The 17,991-nt window shown below is 38.4% G+C and overlaps 1 protein-coding gene across 5 annotated transcripts; it reads right to left on the minus strand.

Annotated features, from left to right (window-relative positions):
- Window positions 1–725: 725 nt before the first annotated feature.
- On the minus strand, window positions 726–14,820 carry myt1a (myelin transcription factor 1a). Of its 5 annotated transcripts, none has more exons than XM_084099818.1 (23): window positions 14,711–14,820; window positions 10,395–10,486; window positions 9,889–9,943; window positions 9,762–9,792; window positions 9,596–9,658; window positions 9,262–9,497; window positions 8,126–9,079; window positions 7,856–7,990; window positions 7,187–7,277; window positions 6,976–7,095; window positions 6,685–6,899; window positions 6,362–6,552; window positions 6,026–6,250; window positions 5,667–5,824; window positions 5,443–5,505; window positions 4,948–5,016; window positions 4,524–4,586; window positions 4,327–4,410; window positions 3,985–4,206; window positions 3,607–3,698; window positions 3,408–3,511; window positions 2,663–2,806; window positions 726–2,058 (listed from the first exon to the last, which is right to left on the minus strand). In XM_084099818.1, exons 1-23 carry the CDS (start codon window positions 14,733–14,735, stop codon window positions 1,915–1,917), a joined length of 3,576 nt encoding a protein of 1,191 aa, XP_083955944.1. In that variant the 5' UTR covers window positions 14,736–14,820; the 3' UTR covers window positions 726–1,914. The 5 variants fall into 5 exon arrangements, with proteins under 5 accessions (XP_083955944.1, XP_083955943.1, XP_083955947.1 ...); XM_084099817.1 differs by having other exon boundaries at window positions 6,362–6,570; XM_084099821.1 differs by lacking the exon at window positions 14,711–14,820 and adding an exon at window positions 12,772–12,823.
- Between the last annotated feature and the right edge of the window lie 3,171 nt (window positions 14,821–17,991).

The raw sequence follows: 17,991 nt of genomic DNA on the forward strand, positions 1-17,991 counted from the left end.
GATTATTTGACAATAATTTGACTATTTTTTATTTACTTATTTTTACACTTTTTAAATTCTCAGCATTTTCTCTTTCATTTCTGGCCACATATAGACAATTATATGTAATGCCTGTGCCTATATAATAGCATTTACACCGTCATTGCACAAGAGAAAAGATTGTCGACCAGTAGCAGGGCACGTTGTCACACCATATGGGGTAAGTTGTCACAAAGGAGCCTGCCATTAAACAACATACAGTAAAATAAACATATAACATTTAAAAGACGTGACAACTAGCTCTGGTCTCTTGTAAAAGTTGGCCATTAAATGAACGAAGCTATATATGCACAATTTCAAAATGTTGTTGTTGTTGTTTTAGCGTTTTAAGTTAATATTTCCCTTGAATATCATCAATATTTTTAAAATATTGGGCTAAATATTAATCTTGTCAAAATACAAAGACATCATTTATGTTTGCAAGTTATATTTTTTATGTAGCCATAATCAGCTGAAGAGAAATCGTGACTGAATCACTATCTATCCAGCAGATGTCAGCCAAGTATCCTACTGAGAGAGTGTTTGGTTTGTCTTTCATCTTTGGTCTGATAAATGTCAGATAATTCAAAGTTAATGGGACTGATCAGTATCTTGCAAAATATCATTGTTGGACCAAAGGCAAACACAAGCCTGGTTATAATAAATCAAGAGAAACGACCAGTGTTAAATATGACATACTCTCTGTTGTAGGTGATAGAATTCCCATTTATTTTATCAACAACATGGGCAAAGACTATCCATATGCAGCAACCACTAACACAGAGACATTTACAAAATAAATATGCAACAAGATCTCCATTCAATTTGTTCTTAAATACTAAATAAATAACAATAAATACATCATATCTGTTCAACCCACTTCACTCTGGAGGGTGTCAAAATACTTTTATGGAAAACAGAACTCATTAAATAAATGAGAATATTAAAAAACAATATAAAAAATTTTAGGTAGAAAATATTTGCACTTAAAAAAGAGATTATAAATCTCTGCCTTTAAAATAAATAGGAAGGTTTATAAAACAATTTGCTGTCGATATTCTTAAAATATTGCCTCTTTCACAGCTCAGAGGGCAACGTCTCTCCTCTTAATAACTGCTAAAAGCTGTGTATAGAATTTTGCTTTGTAAAATAAATTAAGTCCATAAATAGACACTGATTAATAAATAAACAAAATAAACCTTAACATGAATAAATAATAAATTAAACTTACATTTCAAGGACCCAATTTAAATAGCCATAATAATAATAATTACAATAATAACATGACAATGGTACTACAAACTATTCATGGAAGTGCAATATCTATGTTCTCAAATACGATAAATATTACTGAATGGAACAGGAGCCCATTTACACCAAATATGAGACAACATTATCATACAGGGATCAAATGTAGCAGTGCTGCATACTAATCTTATTATGTCGAGGGAGGTCATTAATCGTGAATTCACCTTCGGACGTTACACATAAAGCACTCTGTTACACACACACACACATAGACTCACCCCCACAGACACACGACAATCTCACGACTTATTGTTCACGGCAACCTCCATGCACTGAGGGAAGTAAGAAAGGCAGATCAGTGTCGGTGAGAGTTGCTCTAGAAAACAGTAACAAATGGTTTGCTCCAAAAAATACCCCAAAAGAAGAAGAGCCATCTTGGTTTAAGAGGCAAAGGATCTTGTATCTCATCAAAGTTGCTAAGCAGCATAATTTGGAATTTGGTCCTTTTCTCTTGACTTCCACGGGTCTTGTGACGTTCCTCGTTTTCAGAGTGCGCCACATACAAAACCTGAATGTCCTTAAACAGTATTTTTATGTTGTTGGTCTGGTTATTCAACCCACAGTGTCTTACAGCTGCCGCTCCTCTGCTCACACCTCGATGCCTTTGACGGCCTGGTTGATCGACTCGAGCAGGGCTCGGTTCTCTGGGTTCTGATAGCACTCCTTGTCGGTGAACATGTGGGTCAGCGTATCCACGTATGTGTCAAAATTCTGCTCAGTGATGGGCTCTTGCTGTGGTAAACAAAAGATTGTGGTTTGTTAAAAGCAAGCTAGAAAAAAGGAAACGTATAACGTATACCATGGGCGTCGGAAGAAAAAAAAAAGTGGGTGGGTCCTCCCCCAGAAAAATGTTACTGGAGTAAATACCATTTCATGTATTCTGGTGCCTTTTAATTAAAACAAGTAAACTAAATGCATTAAATGCACATCTATCTGTGGATTATCCCACTAATACCATGGTAATTTGCCAGCAATGACAATTTAAAGCTGTTATTGATGTTTGCAACGCAATATTTGACTGGAAGTGTACAACGGGCGGTTACTTCCGTCAGTTGCGGCTCGTTGAGAAATATAATGTAGCGATTCAGCGGAAATGGAGTTTAATTTATTAGGGAATTCCCTAATAATTGGATTTGACTGACGGCTCTCTGAAAAGCGAACAGACAAATGCGCTGAATCAGAGACGGTAAAAGTAAGTGGGTCCAATATCATTGATCTTAAAAAGTGGGTGGGTCTTGTCCCACCCATATACAATGGTTCCGACGCCCATGACGTATACACTACTTGTGTTTGATGGGCATAGTCATAAAAGGTAATAGATGGCAAGTGGACTGACCATCTGTGGTAGACGGATGTTGGCAAGGCTGCGGATAAGAGTCTGGCTCAGGCCTGACAGTTCCATGAACAGAGCCTCATTCTTCTCCTCTATGAGCTTATTCTCTTCCTCCATGCTCTTGAGGTTCTTCTCCATGGATGAGATCTAAGAATAGAAATGTCTGGATAAACAGCAACTCCAAGATCATGCTTTCTAATATTGTATTTGATGTGTTGTAAATATTATCATTATATGGAAAGAAGTCCCCAAAAATCCTACTTTCAATTATGGAATTTTCAGTGATGAACAACAAGAGGATTTATCCTTAAAAGTTCTCAAAAATGCTTGTTTGTCTAGCCTTTACATGTGGTTATCAGTGAAGGGCCAAATGCTATATGCTCAGATTACATTAAAACCGTATTAATAAAGACATTTGTCTTTATAAGAGTTTCTGGGACATGTAGTCTGTTCAAAAGTTTGGGCTCAGTAAGATTTTTTATTTCGAAAGAAATTAATATTTTGTTCAGCAAGGATGTAATAACTAATTAAAAGATTTTTTTTTTTTTTTTCTAAATGTTTTATTTTAAATGCTGTTCTTTTGAACTTTCTATTCATCACAAATCTATCACGTTTCAACAAAAATATCACACACTGAGGACTGAAGTAATTTAAATTAAATAAAAATGGAAAAATTCAGCGTTTTAACATATATTAAATAGAAAACAGTAAAATAGAATAGTAGAGTATGTATTTGCTAAATGTAGACCTGTGTATGGAGGTTGGCCATATCTGCTTCCATTTCAGAGTTTGACTCATTCAGCTCATTGATCTCTTTGTTCAGCTGTTTGATGTCTTCATCATTGTCAAGAACTGAAGGGATAGAAAAGCAATGCTTATGTTAATAAAGAGCGCAAAATGAACATACTGGGGACGAAATAAGAGAAGCAGATGATATTTGATCTTACCATCACTTGCCCTGAATTTCTTGCTGATGTAGTCATCTCCTGGGAACCTGGCTCTCTTCTTGTTAGCTGAAGCTCTAGGGCAACCTGATAGACTGGAAACACATCATGATCATGAGATATGAAACTAGACTTATTGTCTTGATTACATTGTCCTTCAATAACACCAGAAGTCAAAAATAGGCATTTCTAAAATTTCAGAACATATCAGTATGCCATTTACAAATGGTTAAATTGTTTTAGTTATATTTCTATTATAGAAAAATATATAATCTCTGTATGGAAACATTCACTCAGCTTGTCCTATTTATGAACTAATACTGGTTATTTAATATTATATGCTAATATTGATCTGTAAATTTCACTAGGCCTCATCTGTACCTGCGATGAGTGAGAAAGCTGCCGTTGGCATGCCCTGATCCATCACATCCTGGCGTGGGGCAGGTCGGGCCCTCAGCCTTGAAGGCCTTCCAGGAGAATGGTGTGCCATTTAACATGCCCTCCTTCTGGCGACGTGCTGCCAGCGGGCACCCATAGGCACTGCGGTGGGTGGCGTATTTCCCACTGATATGCCCCAGACTGTCGCAACCTGGCACCGGGCACCTATAGAGAGGTAAGTGATTAACTGGCAGTCAGTTTTGGCTTTCTCAAATAATACGGGCTGTGCTCAGCAAATCCACAACAAACTAAGTTGGGATATTTTCATTAAAAAAAAAAACATACCTTAGGAGCTCCGAATCTTCCTTGTCATCCTTTGTTGGGGTGATTTTGATTCCTCCCTTCTTGGCACGTGGACACCCAGACAGACTGCAACAGAGAAAATGTAAATGTTATTATGTTTCTACATGTGCAGTTTGATATTTTCAAAGTGTGACAATTTAATACAAAAGTGCATCTTGTTATATTGTTAATTAACACACCTTCTATGGGAAGCATAGTTTCCAGTGATGTGTCCTGATCCATCACAACCTGGAGTAGGACATCTGGAGGTCGCCAAGAGAAAGTGAAATACATCAGCATAAACAGCACTGCTTTAGATAGATGCAATTCAAATATCAGACATACAATCATACTGGAAATCTAAATGAACATTTGGGCTTCAGCCGGGATGCTAAATATGTCTCAGTTGGTTTGATGTGTCTCTAAGACACAGTCCAAGAAAATTCTGTTTTTGACCACTGAAAATGTAAAGTTATTGCTGGTTCAAAGAGCGCAAGAATAGCCAGCGAAGGGGACAGTAACAGTGTGTGGCAGAAACAGAAGTGTTTAGTAGAGTCAAAAAAAGCAGTAATCAGTAAAGTATGGTGAAGATTCATTAGAGGAAAAATTAGAGCACAGACATACTTGAGTTCAGCACTGTGGGCAGCCATGAGGGTCCGAAGACTTTTATCAGCAAGGGGACAACCAGAGAGACTGAAGAGCAGTAGAAAAACACCAGAATAGAGAATAGAGGGAAGAAGATTTCATTGAAGACGGAAGATACACGTATATTCTGTAGTATAATATACTTTAATATTCCTCTGTAATCTATGTCTGTATTACAAATGGATTCTTTGGTAAAATACATAAATGTAAATTAACCTAAATAATCTACAAAGAGACCTTGAGTAAATCTGGGCTAATATGGAAAAACTAGTATTTGTGATCAAATAAAACCCATAGTACATGCTAAATGCATTAAAGAGACATATGGCATTTGTTTGCAGTCACTAACACAGGTTAATGCTTTAGAGAGCAGGAGCTGTGAGGGTTCAGCAAAGAGAAAAATAGATAAAGAAAAAAGAAACCATGAATGCGGCTGGTCAGACTAGAAATACTGTGCCATAGCTTCTGGCATACCTGCGGTGAGATGCATAGTTCCCAGTTATATGTCCACTACCATCACAACCTGGGGTGGGACATCTGGACAGAGGTGAAGAGAGCATTAAATCTCTGTAGAATCATTCCAGTTAAGAGATTTATTAAAAAACGTTTTTTTTAGCTTTGCAGATGTAGATGTGTGTGTGTGTGTGTGTGTGTGTGTGTGTGTGTGTGTGTGTGAAGTTGTTGCAACAGACACTTACAGCAAGACCTCTTTCTTGCAGTCCTTGGGCTGGAATTTGACCTTGAAGCTGGAGGTTGTGACCTCACCAGGGTACTTCCTGTCTTCCATGCTTTCCTGAGTGGCATCATCATCATCATCTCCATCAGAGGAGGCATATGAGTGTGTGCTGTACTCCACCTGAGTACAATGGCACATCAAAACAGAAAACAGCTGAATTCATAGAATGTGTAAAGACTTATAAAACTGTAAAATGGTTAAATTTGACTGTAAAAAAATAAATATATATATATATATATATATATATTACAAAATGTTGTCAGATTAAAATATGAAGTGAGAATGTGTGAATATATTTTACTCAAATTGATAGACATTTACCTCCTCTGGTTCCTCCTCTTTCTGTCGGTTTGACTTGGTGTAATCCAGAGGCCCCTCCCACTCCTCTTGTTTGTAGGTGTGGCTGGAGTGGGGTGAAGTGACGCCATGATGTTGAGAAGATGATGACGAGGATGAAGATGGGTCTGGTGACCTGACTCCTTCCCTTTTGGGTTTCTTCATGCTGAGGTCCAGAGTGCCATTCTCATCCACCTCAATGTCCATGTCCTAGATTGTAGAAATGTTTTGTTTGAATATAGTGTATATAATGCGGATGTTAAGCAACCCAAATTTCCTCTAGACTGAATGACAGATACAGATAGAGAGGAAGAAACTCACTTTGCTGGTCTGATCTGGCTGTTGAGTGCTGAGGTTTTCGGGTCTCTCCCAACAGCGAGTGGACAGGTTGAGAATGGCAGTGGCAGCCATGTGTGCGGCTTCGGCATCATGGGTATAATCGTACCCACTGGAGGTGGAAGAGGAGCTGCTTTTGGTGTAGCCCCCAGACAGGCTGTGGCTTGGGGATGAGGCTTTAGGGAATGGTTTGGCTGTTAATTATAATAATATGCTTTTCAATATGCTATCAATAGTTCATTATCTGTTGATATCTATTGTATAGGTTTCTTAATCATTATTTTAAAAGGAATGAGGGAGGTGCTTACGTTTGAAGGCTTTAGGTGAGGTTTCGCTGGTGGGCATCTTGGGGGCAAGTAGGCGCTTGCCAAATACCTGTACATCGAAGCTTGCATAGTCAAAGGACACCTTGGAATACTTCTCTAGCTCCTTGGCCAGGTTGGCCCGAGGAGTGGCCGGCATGGCATTGGGCCTGTAGCTACCGTACTGAGGGATCTCCAGCTGTTTCACAAAACACATCGGCCTGTAGAGAAAAGACTGTTTAGCCACAGTTTACCCATTAAGCTCTTTTGTCTGTAAAAGAGGAGGAAAACACTCACCTTAGAACTCTGTCAGAGTTTGAGCCTCCGGTGACTGGATCACTGACAGAGGTCTGAGGCTGTGACTGCTTTTCAAGGCTCTTTTGTTTCCCTGCAGCAGCAATAGGGCAGCCAGAGAGACTAAAAGTGTAAAATGTAAGAAAAACACATGGTTTGTGGAGAACATTTGAAACTGAGGCCTCAAAAGGTTCAAATAGTTAAGGTGCAGTACCTGCGATGTGTGTTGCGGTTGCTGTTCACATGTCCCTGTCCGGTGCATCCAGGTGTTGGACACTTCAGTACGTTCTCATGCATTGCCAAGACTAATGCCAAAAAAGACACATTAGTATACAGTGAATATATACATACATACATATATATGTATGTACACATATATATATACTACCATTTAAATGTTTTTTTAAAGAAACTTCTATTAAGCAAGGACACATTAAATTAATCATAAATGACAGTAAAGATATTTATAATGTTACAAAAAACGTTCTCATTAAATAAATGCTGATTGTTTGAACTTTCTATTCATCAAAGAATCCTGAAAAAAATGTATCATGGTTTCCACAAAAATATTAAGCAGCACAACTGTTGATAATAATGAATGTTTCTTGAGCACCATATCAGCATATTAAAATATTTTCTTGAGGATCATGTGACTGAAGGCTTGAGTAATAGCTGCTGGAAATCCAACTTTGCCATCACAGGAATAAATTACATTTTAAAATGTATTTAAATAGAAAACAGTAGTTTTAAATTGTAATAATATATCACAATATTACTGTTTTTTTTTTTTTTACAATCCTATAAATGCAGCCTTGGTAAGTATAAAATATTTCTTTCAAAAACATTTAAACATATTATGGTTCTAGTGTAAGACAATCCTTACTCTCTGGAGGGATTCTGTCCTTGTGTGGGCACCCAGAAAGGCTGCGGTGGTGTGGGTATAATCCAGTCACATGACCTGTCCCATCACATCCTGGAGTAGGGCACTTTATTTCCTTCTTCTCTGATCTAGAACCTTCTGTGTCCAAGAGTGAAGAGACCAAAACAAATTAAACTCCACACCCACACACACTGTAACTGCATGGTATCTAAAATGAATCAAGGTCATAGAGGGTTACAATTAAAGTAGGCTGAAATAAGTATTTCCTGTCACCTTTGCCATAGTATGCTCTACGAGCTGTGATGTCCATGGCCTTACTCATCCTCTCCTCCGGGCTGTAGTAGTGCTGTTGCTCAGGAGAGCAGCTCTCTTCAGAACTGTGTCCGTTTTGTTCAGCTTTCAGTGCAATGGCCTGTTCCAGAAGTCCCAGGTTCCCCCGTGTCATGTCGTACGTCTCTGAGTCATCTGTGACCTCTGACCTCTGTGACATGCTGTCTAACTCGTCATCGTCTACTTCATCGGCCTCCTCTTCTTCTCCGTCATCTTCCTCATCTTCATCTTCCTCTCCCTCTGAACCCAGCTCGATGACTACAGTGGGTGAGTCTTTATCTGAAGCGTCATCTCTCTCGTCATCCTCCTCCTCCTCCTCATCTTCACCAACAGGGTGGTCTAGATTTATGTTGCTGTGTGTTATCACATCTAATTCCTGAGCTGAAGCAGCGGGGACAGGGGCAATTAGGGAGGAAGGCTCTACCTGGGATTGTTCCTCCTCCTCCTCCTCATCTCCTTCCTCATCGTCATCTTCACTGTCCTTCTCTGTCTCCACAGTCTCTTTGGTCTGGATTTTGCCAAAGTCTCCACTGAAGTACTGGTGGTCCGAGTTGTTCTTCTGGCTCAGACATTGTGTTTCCTCTTCCCCCTCTTCCTCGTCGTCATCCTCCTCTTCTTCTTCAACTGTTGTCACAGGCTCGTCTGTCTCTTTCAGTCGCTGGGTCACTCGCTCCTCTTCCGTAATCTCTTCTGCTTCCTCCTCTATCTCTTCTTCTCGAGCTTGAATCTCTTCGGCGACCTGTAGCTCCTCCTCTGTCTCGGTTTCCATGGTGATTTGTTGGATGGGCGTGACCTCAATATTGGCTTCCTCCTTCTCAATTTCGATCTCTGGCACTGGACTTGATGTTTCTCGGACAGGCGTCTTTTTCTCTTCTGAATCCATTTGTGAACTATATTCTAAGGGAATGACAAAAATGACCATTATAAACTAAAGGAATTTTGATGCTGCTTGACCAGTTTGGTTAAAATTGTTGAACTAATAAGCTTAAATACATAAAGACTAGGTTTGTACATGCACAACATGTTAGATAACCATGAATATAATTCAAAATTCAGTAATTAATAGTTCATTTACCCACCTGTCATTGCTTCTGATGTAGGTGTCTTTTCTTTCGCCTCCATCTCTTTATCGACAGTGTCCTCTTCAGACTCCACTTCCTCATCTTTTGCTTCTGTTTCACTGTTTGTGTCACTGTCTGCATTGAACCCATCGTCCATGGCCAGTTTTAAGGGGTTAGGTTTCTTTTTTGGGGCTGGCTGACTCTCCTCGGCCTCCTGGAGTTTTCTTTTCTTAGCCAATGGGCAGCCCAATGCACTGGAAAAGATGAAAAGCTTTGGTAAAAACTCAGATTCTCCACTTATTATTGTTTTTTGGTATTGGCAGTTATAAGAGACAGAATTCTTACTACTAACCTTCTGTGTCGTGCATACTTTCCGCTGACATGGCCTAGGCCGTCGCATCCTGGTGTAGGGCAGCTGCAAAACAAGAGTTTCCATTAGCTGTATTCATTTTACTAAACTGTGGTCTTTCTAAACATGATGAGTAACACTACATAAGCATAAAAGCTCATTATCTTACCTGTACTCTTGTCCAACAAGCTCAAGAGGAACTGATATAAGGAGAGAGATAAAAGCTCTGTCAGTCAATAAATTCACTGAAATGGACAAAAACAGATCTTTTTTTCGATTTTTTAAGAGGCGCTTACCTCTGATTCCTTTTGAGCGTGTCCTTGTCCGCTTCTCATCTGCGTCTTGGCTCATCTGAAACACAAAGGCATGAGTGGTTACAAGATTATTATGTGTTAAGTATTTATTATGTCGTACACTCTCCATTTCTCTAATGTGTCTCTAAAATCATACAAAATGCATAATTACACTGTCCTCTGGCTTTCAAATTACATATTTGTCATCTATACCTTTCAGGTTGTGATTTTTATCCTCAGATCTGAGCGGTTCTGATTTCACAGACACCAGAGTAGCCCCCAATCATCTTAAATGCTTTTTAAAGAGCTCAATCAATAATACACATCCAATAAGTTCTTTCAGTTGCACATCCCTACCAATTTGGTGGAAGCGAAGTGAAATATAAGAAAGAAATGGGGCCCTCCCAGTGTGGGAAAGATGTCAGAGCTTCAGAAAGGGAAATACGATGAAATAAAGCTACTCTGACAGACAGACAGACACACACACACACACACACATAATGTCTCACTTTGAGTCTCCTACTCCTCTTGTTCTCACAGCTGCTAACTCTGTCCCCTCGTGTCCACCTCTGGCTCAGCAGCTGCCCTCTGTACTCATTCTCTGTAGGATAGAATAGATAAGACAACAATTTCAGTCTGACATGTCCAAATATTTTACATAATGAAAAAAAAAAAAACATTAAGCAAGTCTTGACAGTGGATTCCCATTAGTGAAACATAATAAAGTAGGCTAATACTTTTTATATAAGGGATATTTTATAAATAATAGGTTATTAGTTTGAAATATGCAACTAAAACATCAAGAAAACACATATTTATGCTTCGTGAGCAGCTGAGCTTCTAAGATCAGAAAGTAAACAAATCTTTGCCTGTAATGCCGCAACGTAATTTTCCATGGGATGATTATCAAAGATGAACACCCCTAATCCAGAAGCAAACATTGAATATCCCCTAGAGGACACATGCACTTTGGCCACTGAAAGGGCTTTCAGCAGTCCATCATTGTCTGACAGAATCTGCGTGCCTTCATGGCTCTGGTGTTGATTATTCATCCCGGGTGACGAGAGATGCGGCCGTGACCCAGCTGTTTTTATCGGGGCGTCATTACACGTGGTCTGATTACGTTTTAAGCAGCACCTGGTGCTCATCCACGTCACACACGTAACAGGGGAGGGAATTCCCTTGAGAACCGCAACAATTGTGGCACTTGCCACATATGATGCAATACGCGATTCAAACTCACTGTCCTGTTTCGATTTTAGTGCAGTTAGTTGCTGAAAACTTTGTATAAAAGTAAGATAAACACAAAAGGGGAGGAACATACAAATACTTCTGAAAATTAATTTATAACTATATTTGGAGTCAAATTATATAATTTGATGATGTTCTTCAAAATATTGCTTTCATTTTTTATTTTACAGTTTGGAACTTCCAAAGACAAACTTCCAATGTTATTTATAGCCATAAATTCTGAGTTTTTATACATTAGTTGTTTCAGTGATCCCTTTTCAAAAAAAAAATCTCAAACATTAGGCCCAATCTCTCAAATGATGGAGAGGATACAAAAACATTGTTTAACTCCCATATAATAGGCCCATGCGTCTATGAAATGGACCAATGGGAGGCCATGTTAGCCACAAATTGCTCTTACGTTTTAGCATAGACTAATTTTAGTGTTTCTTTTGTCGCATCAGGCCCTTGGCTTCGAAAAAGCACCACGATGATGCTGCGCATAACCTCTTCTAACACACCACGCCTTTCAATGATTATCAGCCAAACCTTCCGCCTTTATAACACTGTCACTTTCATCGAGGAGAAACAATATTAAGCAGAACATGTTTACCGGTCTCCACTTGACTGTATTATCAAAGCAATAACGGTTAAAGTCCAACCTACAGAGGTCCTAAAGCAAGCATAAGCGATGAATAAACAGTCATTTAAATGTAAAACTCAAAGAAAAGGCGACAATCTAATGAATTAATAGTGTATTATGTAGGCCTAGCCTGAAGTAAACAGATGGTTCGCTCGCATTGTTTTGTTTCTCGTAAATAACGCACGCATACAAGACAAAACATATGCTGTGCTTAAGGGTTTCTAATGTCTATTTGTCCACTCCCATAAAATACATTGCATTTAGGCTACATGTAGGCTATCTCGGACTTAGTATGAATAAACAAACTTCCAATGAATAGGCTACTCCGCTTGAATTTAAACTTCCACGTTTCCGATTCGCAGGTAAATATTGTTACAAAACAAGTACAACACTTACATTGTAGGCTAATATGACAGCATGAATTTTGTGTTATAGATACGTTAGAGGCCCTTTTAATTCTTGGGTTTCTTGAAAATAAACCCGCTACGTAACTTGCAATACAATTATTCGCAAAACATTGTAGAATCGTCCTTTTACATAACATAACTGTGACTTCTTGTACGCAAGACAAAATGTTCTGAAAATGTAAAAACGGTGGAATGGCACTTCTTCTTTAAGAGATTACAGTCCGACGTCCATTTGGCTTCAATAGTAACGGAAATCCAAACCAGCAAACCTTTCCAAACACTGAATTTTTCATCCACATCAGCAACCGAATTAGTAAACAAACAAACAAAAATACCATAAGCAAACGATGTTTCTTTCAAGGAGATGCGAGCGGCCTCTTGCTCTTTGTAGGCTGTGTGTGTGTTAACTTCAGTGTTGTACACCTCCCCTTCAGAATGAGTCTCGCGCCGCTACCGTTAAAATCCTCTAATAATTCGCTCAGGACCGGTCGGAAACCTCTTCATGTTGTAAGCAAGTGGCATATATCCATTAATCGACAGGTAATGGGAGCACAAATGCTGCCAAAATCATTTCTCCACACGCTTTGTCGAACGATACTGACTTACCTTTCGTTCACAGGCCCATTGTCCACCCCTCCTCTACCCTGCGCCGTGACATCATCATCATAGTAAATCATGTACAACACAAGATGGAGAGTGGGCCGCTATTGACCCCCCCAACCACTCTATATGAAACATTCACGCGCAAAAGGAAAGTCGTTTGACATTTCACCTTCAACCTAAACTAATTTGAGTTATTTTTGAACGAATCTCTACATTTAGACGCATGAGTTCAGCTGAAAGTTCAGCACCGAGAACAGCGCTGCTTCAGTACCATGGACAAGAGCGCTATCCGCGGCAGGTGCCTATAGTCTGAAGAAAAAGCTGTTTTCAATAACGATTAATGCACAGAATTTTACATTAAAATAAGTTACGCAACATAGGTCAAATAATTTAAACATCAAATGGGTTTTGTATGGCTTTTGTACGATTGTCATATTGCACTACATTCAGTAGGCTATTAACACATATCACGGGAGATTGGAGAGAGTATAATTTTTAAAACTAAAAAAACACAAGTCTTCAATGTGGATCTATTTTTTCTGGCGTAATGACACATTCGCCTTGCTTCAAAAGCGTTGAACTACTTTTCTTTAATGCTTTTCCAGAAGCCTAACAACGTGACCTAGTTTTGTGGAATATGATCGAATTAACTTTATCTGTCCAACTTGAACTGTTAAATTATTGTGATCTCTTCTGAGGTTGCTCCACTATAAAGAAAAGTCAAATAAACATGAAGATTTCAATTTTAATTGATGGCTTAACTTTGTTAAAGTAAAATCAAAGAGTTGTAAAAGTTATTTTAAATGCAAAATCTATTTTCTTTATCTCTAATGAAAATAAGACAATAAGTTCACTGCACTTTTTGGGACACATTGAATTTCTTTACTGATTACTGAGCCTTATTAATTTTTCTAATTATAAAAAAAAAATCTAACAAAGATGTTAACAATTATTGTTGCAGTTTCCAACCAAACACAGTGAAATTGGTCAATTGGATTAATGGTAAAATATTAATGTCAACCTATTAATAGCCTAGCCTACTAATATTATTATTATTAGGCTATTATTATTATAGGTTATTAACACATGTGGAAAGAGGAGAAACTTAACGAAAAAAAAATGCATTCGCTCTAAAATAGAGTGAAGGAGAAGGGGGACTCTTTACCAAACTTCAACAACAACAAAAAGTTTCGTAACCTATCATGTATAAAGTTAGCAGAAGCCTTTGAGAGTTTGCATATTTAATAAGGCCGAAGTACTTCGGTTACCAGCTGGAACTTTGCTTACCCCTCATCCTAAAGTTTCATACAGATGGATAGCCCAGCATACAATTAAAGCCACAGTCTGTTCTCACTGGCCAGACACTGTGTATAAATATTACATAGGATGCCAGCTGAGCGAATGAGAAGCACAACCCCCCGGAATCCCCCCAAAAGCCAGATGGACTGATCCCTCCCAAGTACAAAAGTTTTAATACGCCAGAAGTCAGACAGCCTCTGAGTTTAAAGCGCAACTGCCTCTGGGAGACAAAAGTTGCCTTTGTTTAAAAACTGTCTGGTCAGGGATTTAGTTTCGAATTTTTTTAAAGATACAAAAATCCGGGATCTAGGTCAATACTATATGTTCGTCAACAGAAGACTATTTTGAAAGAGTTAAAACGTAATCCATGTCTATTCAGTCAAGATTTTACTTAAAATGAAAGTAAACAAAGAAGGGGGAAATGTGCCCGTCGGTGCAGATTTAAATTCTCATAGCAGATTACACAAAAAAACATACAAACGTATCATTCGAGTTTTTATCAAAATATTGAACTTACTGTGAATTATTGTTAACAAAAAGTTATAAGCAAACCCAAATACACAGGCTATCAACAAAACCACCGCGAACCAGACTATGACTAAGTTTGAAAATACTTGATTAAAAAGAGAAGTCCATCACTCACCGAGAAAAGATTTACACAACTTCATCCTTGCGGTGATTTCTTTGCCTTCGACACCGCAAAACTAGTCAACTTCATTAGAGAAAGTTACTTTAAACAAAACTTACAGACAGATGTGGGCGGTCTTATTTCGTGTAAGTTTGCGTCCACCAATCAGCGGCGGTCGGGAAGAGTTTGTTCCTCTCGACGAGCCAATGAGGGCGCGCCTCACTGCCTGTGTCCCACACAATGACCTCTGAAAATGAAAACAAAAGCTTGTCTTGTACGCCTCGAGTTATGTGTCAGAATTTTTTTAAATGAAAATCTCTCGGTAAAACTTTTTTCTGAGTGAGATGAATTTTCTCAGAAAATACATAAACACATTTAAACAGGGTATCATGTGAAGCTATTTTTCTTTCTTACTAGAGACAAATTTTGTTTCATTGTCTGCCACGAGCCTACTTTTTTACTACGTGTCTCAAACTGGTCAGCTAGGATATTTCTAGTTTTTAAACATGCAGATGAAAAGCGTTTGTGGATGTTCAGATTAAACATTATTAATATTATCCTAAATTATAAACAAGAAAGGACATTTTATATGCTTACTTTAAAATAGTTTTCCATTGTAAATCTTATGTAGTCTATTTTACACATAAAGTTTTACAACTTATATTCTAACATCAGATTTCATCACTGTGATTTCTGTTTGTTTAAACTAAACACCTATGAACAATAACTAAATTTAAAAATTATTATAATTTATTTTTATATAGCACCTTTCATGACCTCAAGGTCACTTTGCAAAGTGAAAAAAGGAAACACATTTTTAAAAGTATAAAATAAAGATTTTCTTATATATTTGTAAAAAAATATTTAGAAGTTTTTTTAACATAAAAATATTGAATGTTTTGTAAATGTATCTGAGTCTATAAATCAGTTAATCAATCAATGAAACCTCATGCCCTCAGATCTTTCTCATTCTTTCCCAAACTCAATCTGGTGCACCTCTCTTCTCCCCCACCCTTTCCCCTGTCAGCCCAGTGAGAAGGCATATGTGCTGGGTTACTGCTGGAGCCCACGTAGGCCTCTTTACGTGAACTGAAGTCTTACCCCCCTATGACAGATGGGCCTGCTGATAATGATGCTGAGAACACCCCACCCCCCCCCCCCCCCACCCCCCCCCACCCCCCAAATTGCTGTTGCCATGGTGAGTGAGGAGGGGGACCATGAGACGTGTGGAGGAGGCCAGGGGTGCTTATTAATGCATTTAGACTTAGTGGACACCAGGCCTGTAGAAAGTGTGAAAAGCTTTCAGAGCTTTATTTGAAAAGACTCGTATGAACATATGAGCACTTGGAGCCTGTCAGCAGTGGCTTTTATGCGTTTAACTGCAGACTGCATAATGTTAGTGAATATTGATGATAGGACATTTTATGGTGTGTGCTTTGAATCTATTACTTTGAGAGAGTGTTGATTAATTATTTACACTCTTTTTCTCATGCATAATGGTTGATGATATCTGTTTATTATTATATGACATGTTTAAAAAAAACTTTGCTGGCTTTTGTAATCAGCTTCATGTTGAATGAAATCAGAGGGCTAATCTAGTAGTTGTGTGTGGAAAATGTCTACGGGGAGGGAAGACTGAAACCCACTCTCTCTCCTTCACACACATGCACACGGCCCCATTACAATGACAATGGCTGACCACACTTTAGGGCGGAGCTTAGAGTGTGATTTCCAGGCCACTGAGCAAGGCTCCCTAAATGAGCTTTGTGTGTGTGTGTGTGCGTGTGTGTGTGTGTGTGTCTGTGTGTGTGGTTTTGGCACAGCTGTCACCCTGGAGGGTGATATCAGGCAAGCCCAGCTAGTCTCCTTTTTTTAAGAATCTTCTGAGAAAAAAATGGGGGAAGGGATTGAGAAAAGAAACAACTAAAGTTTAGATGAGATAACAGCAATCCAAATTATAACTGACTAATAAGTGATATTGGACACATGAACAACATGAATAAACAAAACAAATAGCAATTTAAGCATTTAACTGTTCATTTTTGGGTGTACATTTACAAAACTTTTGCAAGTTTTCTTGTATTATGCATTAAAGATCTTATCCATCTATTTTTCAATCTACCAGTCAGCATAGTTTACAATAAAGTTTTTAAAGTTTAAAAAGGAAAGTTTTAAATTAAAAGAATGTTTTAGAAACAACTTTTGTAAATCATGCCTAAATATTTGGATTCAGGTCATAAAGCTCATATTTTGCAAAGTTTTCTTTTTCTTTTTTCTTTTCTTTTTTTGCATATACTGAATATTGCATATTGTATATAATGAAGAAAAACAACTGATTTCAAATAAATTCAGCAAAAAAGAAAAGGAAAAACTTGTTTACATGGCACAGACAAAATATGAAACTATGCTTTGCTTGTCTTGACATGTGAAATGTAAGCTTCTATCGTAAATCTGTTTTGAATGGTTGCGCAATATTGTTGTATTGTGAAAAGACAAAGGCCCTTGATTGCTTTTGGACTAAAACCTCAAAACTTCAATAAGAACTTTCACTTTCAGCAAACTTTGCTCACTACTAACACGTCAAAGACAACAGCTTGCATTTTGTGGTCAGTTCTTTGACACAACAGATATGCTGCTAATCTCTGGGAAAATCAGCTTAGCAGCTGTCCTAAAGTATAGGTTTTCTTGTCTTAGGGAGAGAATAAGACAAAAAGTAGCTGAAAGAACAGAAGACAAGCTCTTTTCACACCATCCCTCCTGCACTCTCTCTCTCTTTTTCTCTCACACTACTGAGACAATCTCCCCTCATCCAGAGACTCTGCTCCACCTGTTCCTGTGCCCCACAATTCCCCTCACTAATTATTCACGTTCTGGACACAAAAGTCTAGATTGGTGATCTTGACTCACATAATGATGGATACCCTCATAGCTGAGCGTAAAGTCCCGTAAAGTTGCTCTACTTAAATGTTGTCTAAGCCATTATGTAATTCTGTGTCATCAGGCCCTTAAATTTAATGATCCAAGTGGTGCTAATGGTATTTTGAGAGGGTCTGCTCAATTAGTGATCCAATACAAATGGCCCTCACACTTTCTCACTAAAATATCCATGGTAATTAAGATGCCACCTGTGCCCAGTGATCGAAACACAGTAGCCATGGCACTAAGAAGTATGCTTGGAAATTATGGGCTAGTCAGCAACTCCCTCCCTCCCTCCCTCCCTCCCTCCCTTTCAGGCCCAAAGTGGGGCTGACTAGACATCTGTATGCAAATAATCTAAATAGTATAGAAAGTACATA

Source organism: Abramis brama (assembly GCF_963993115.1).
Source record: "Abramis brama genome assembly, chromosome: 22".
NCBI lineage: Eukaryota > Metazoa > Chordata > Actinopteri > Cypriniformes > Leuciscidae > Abramis > Abramis brama.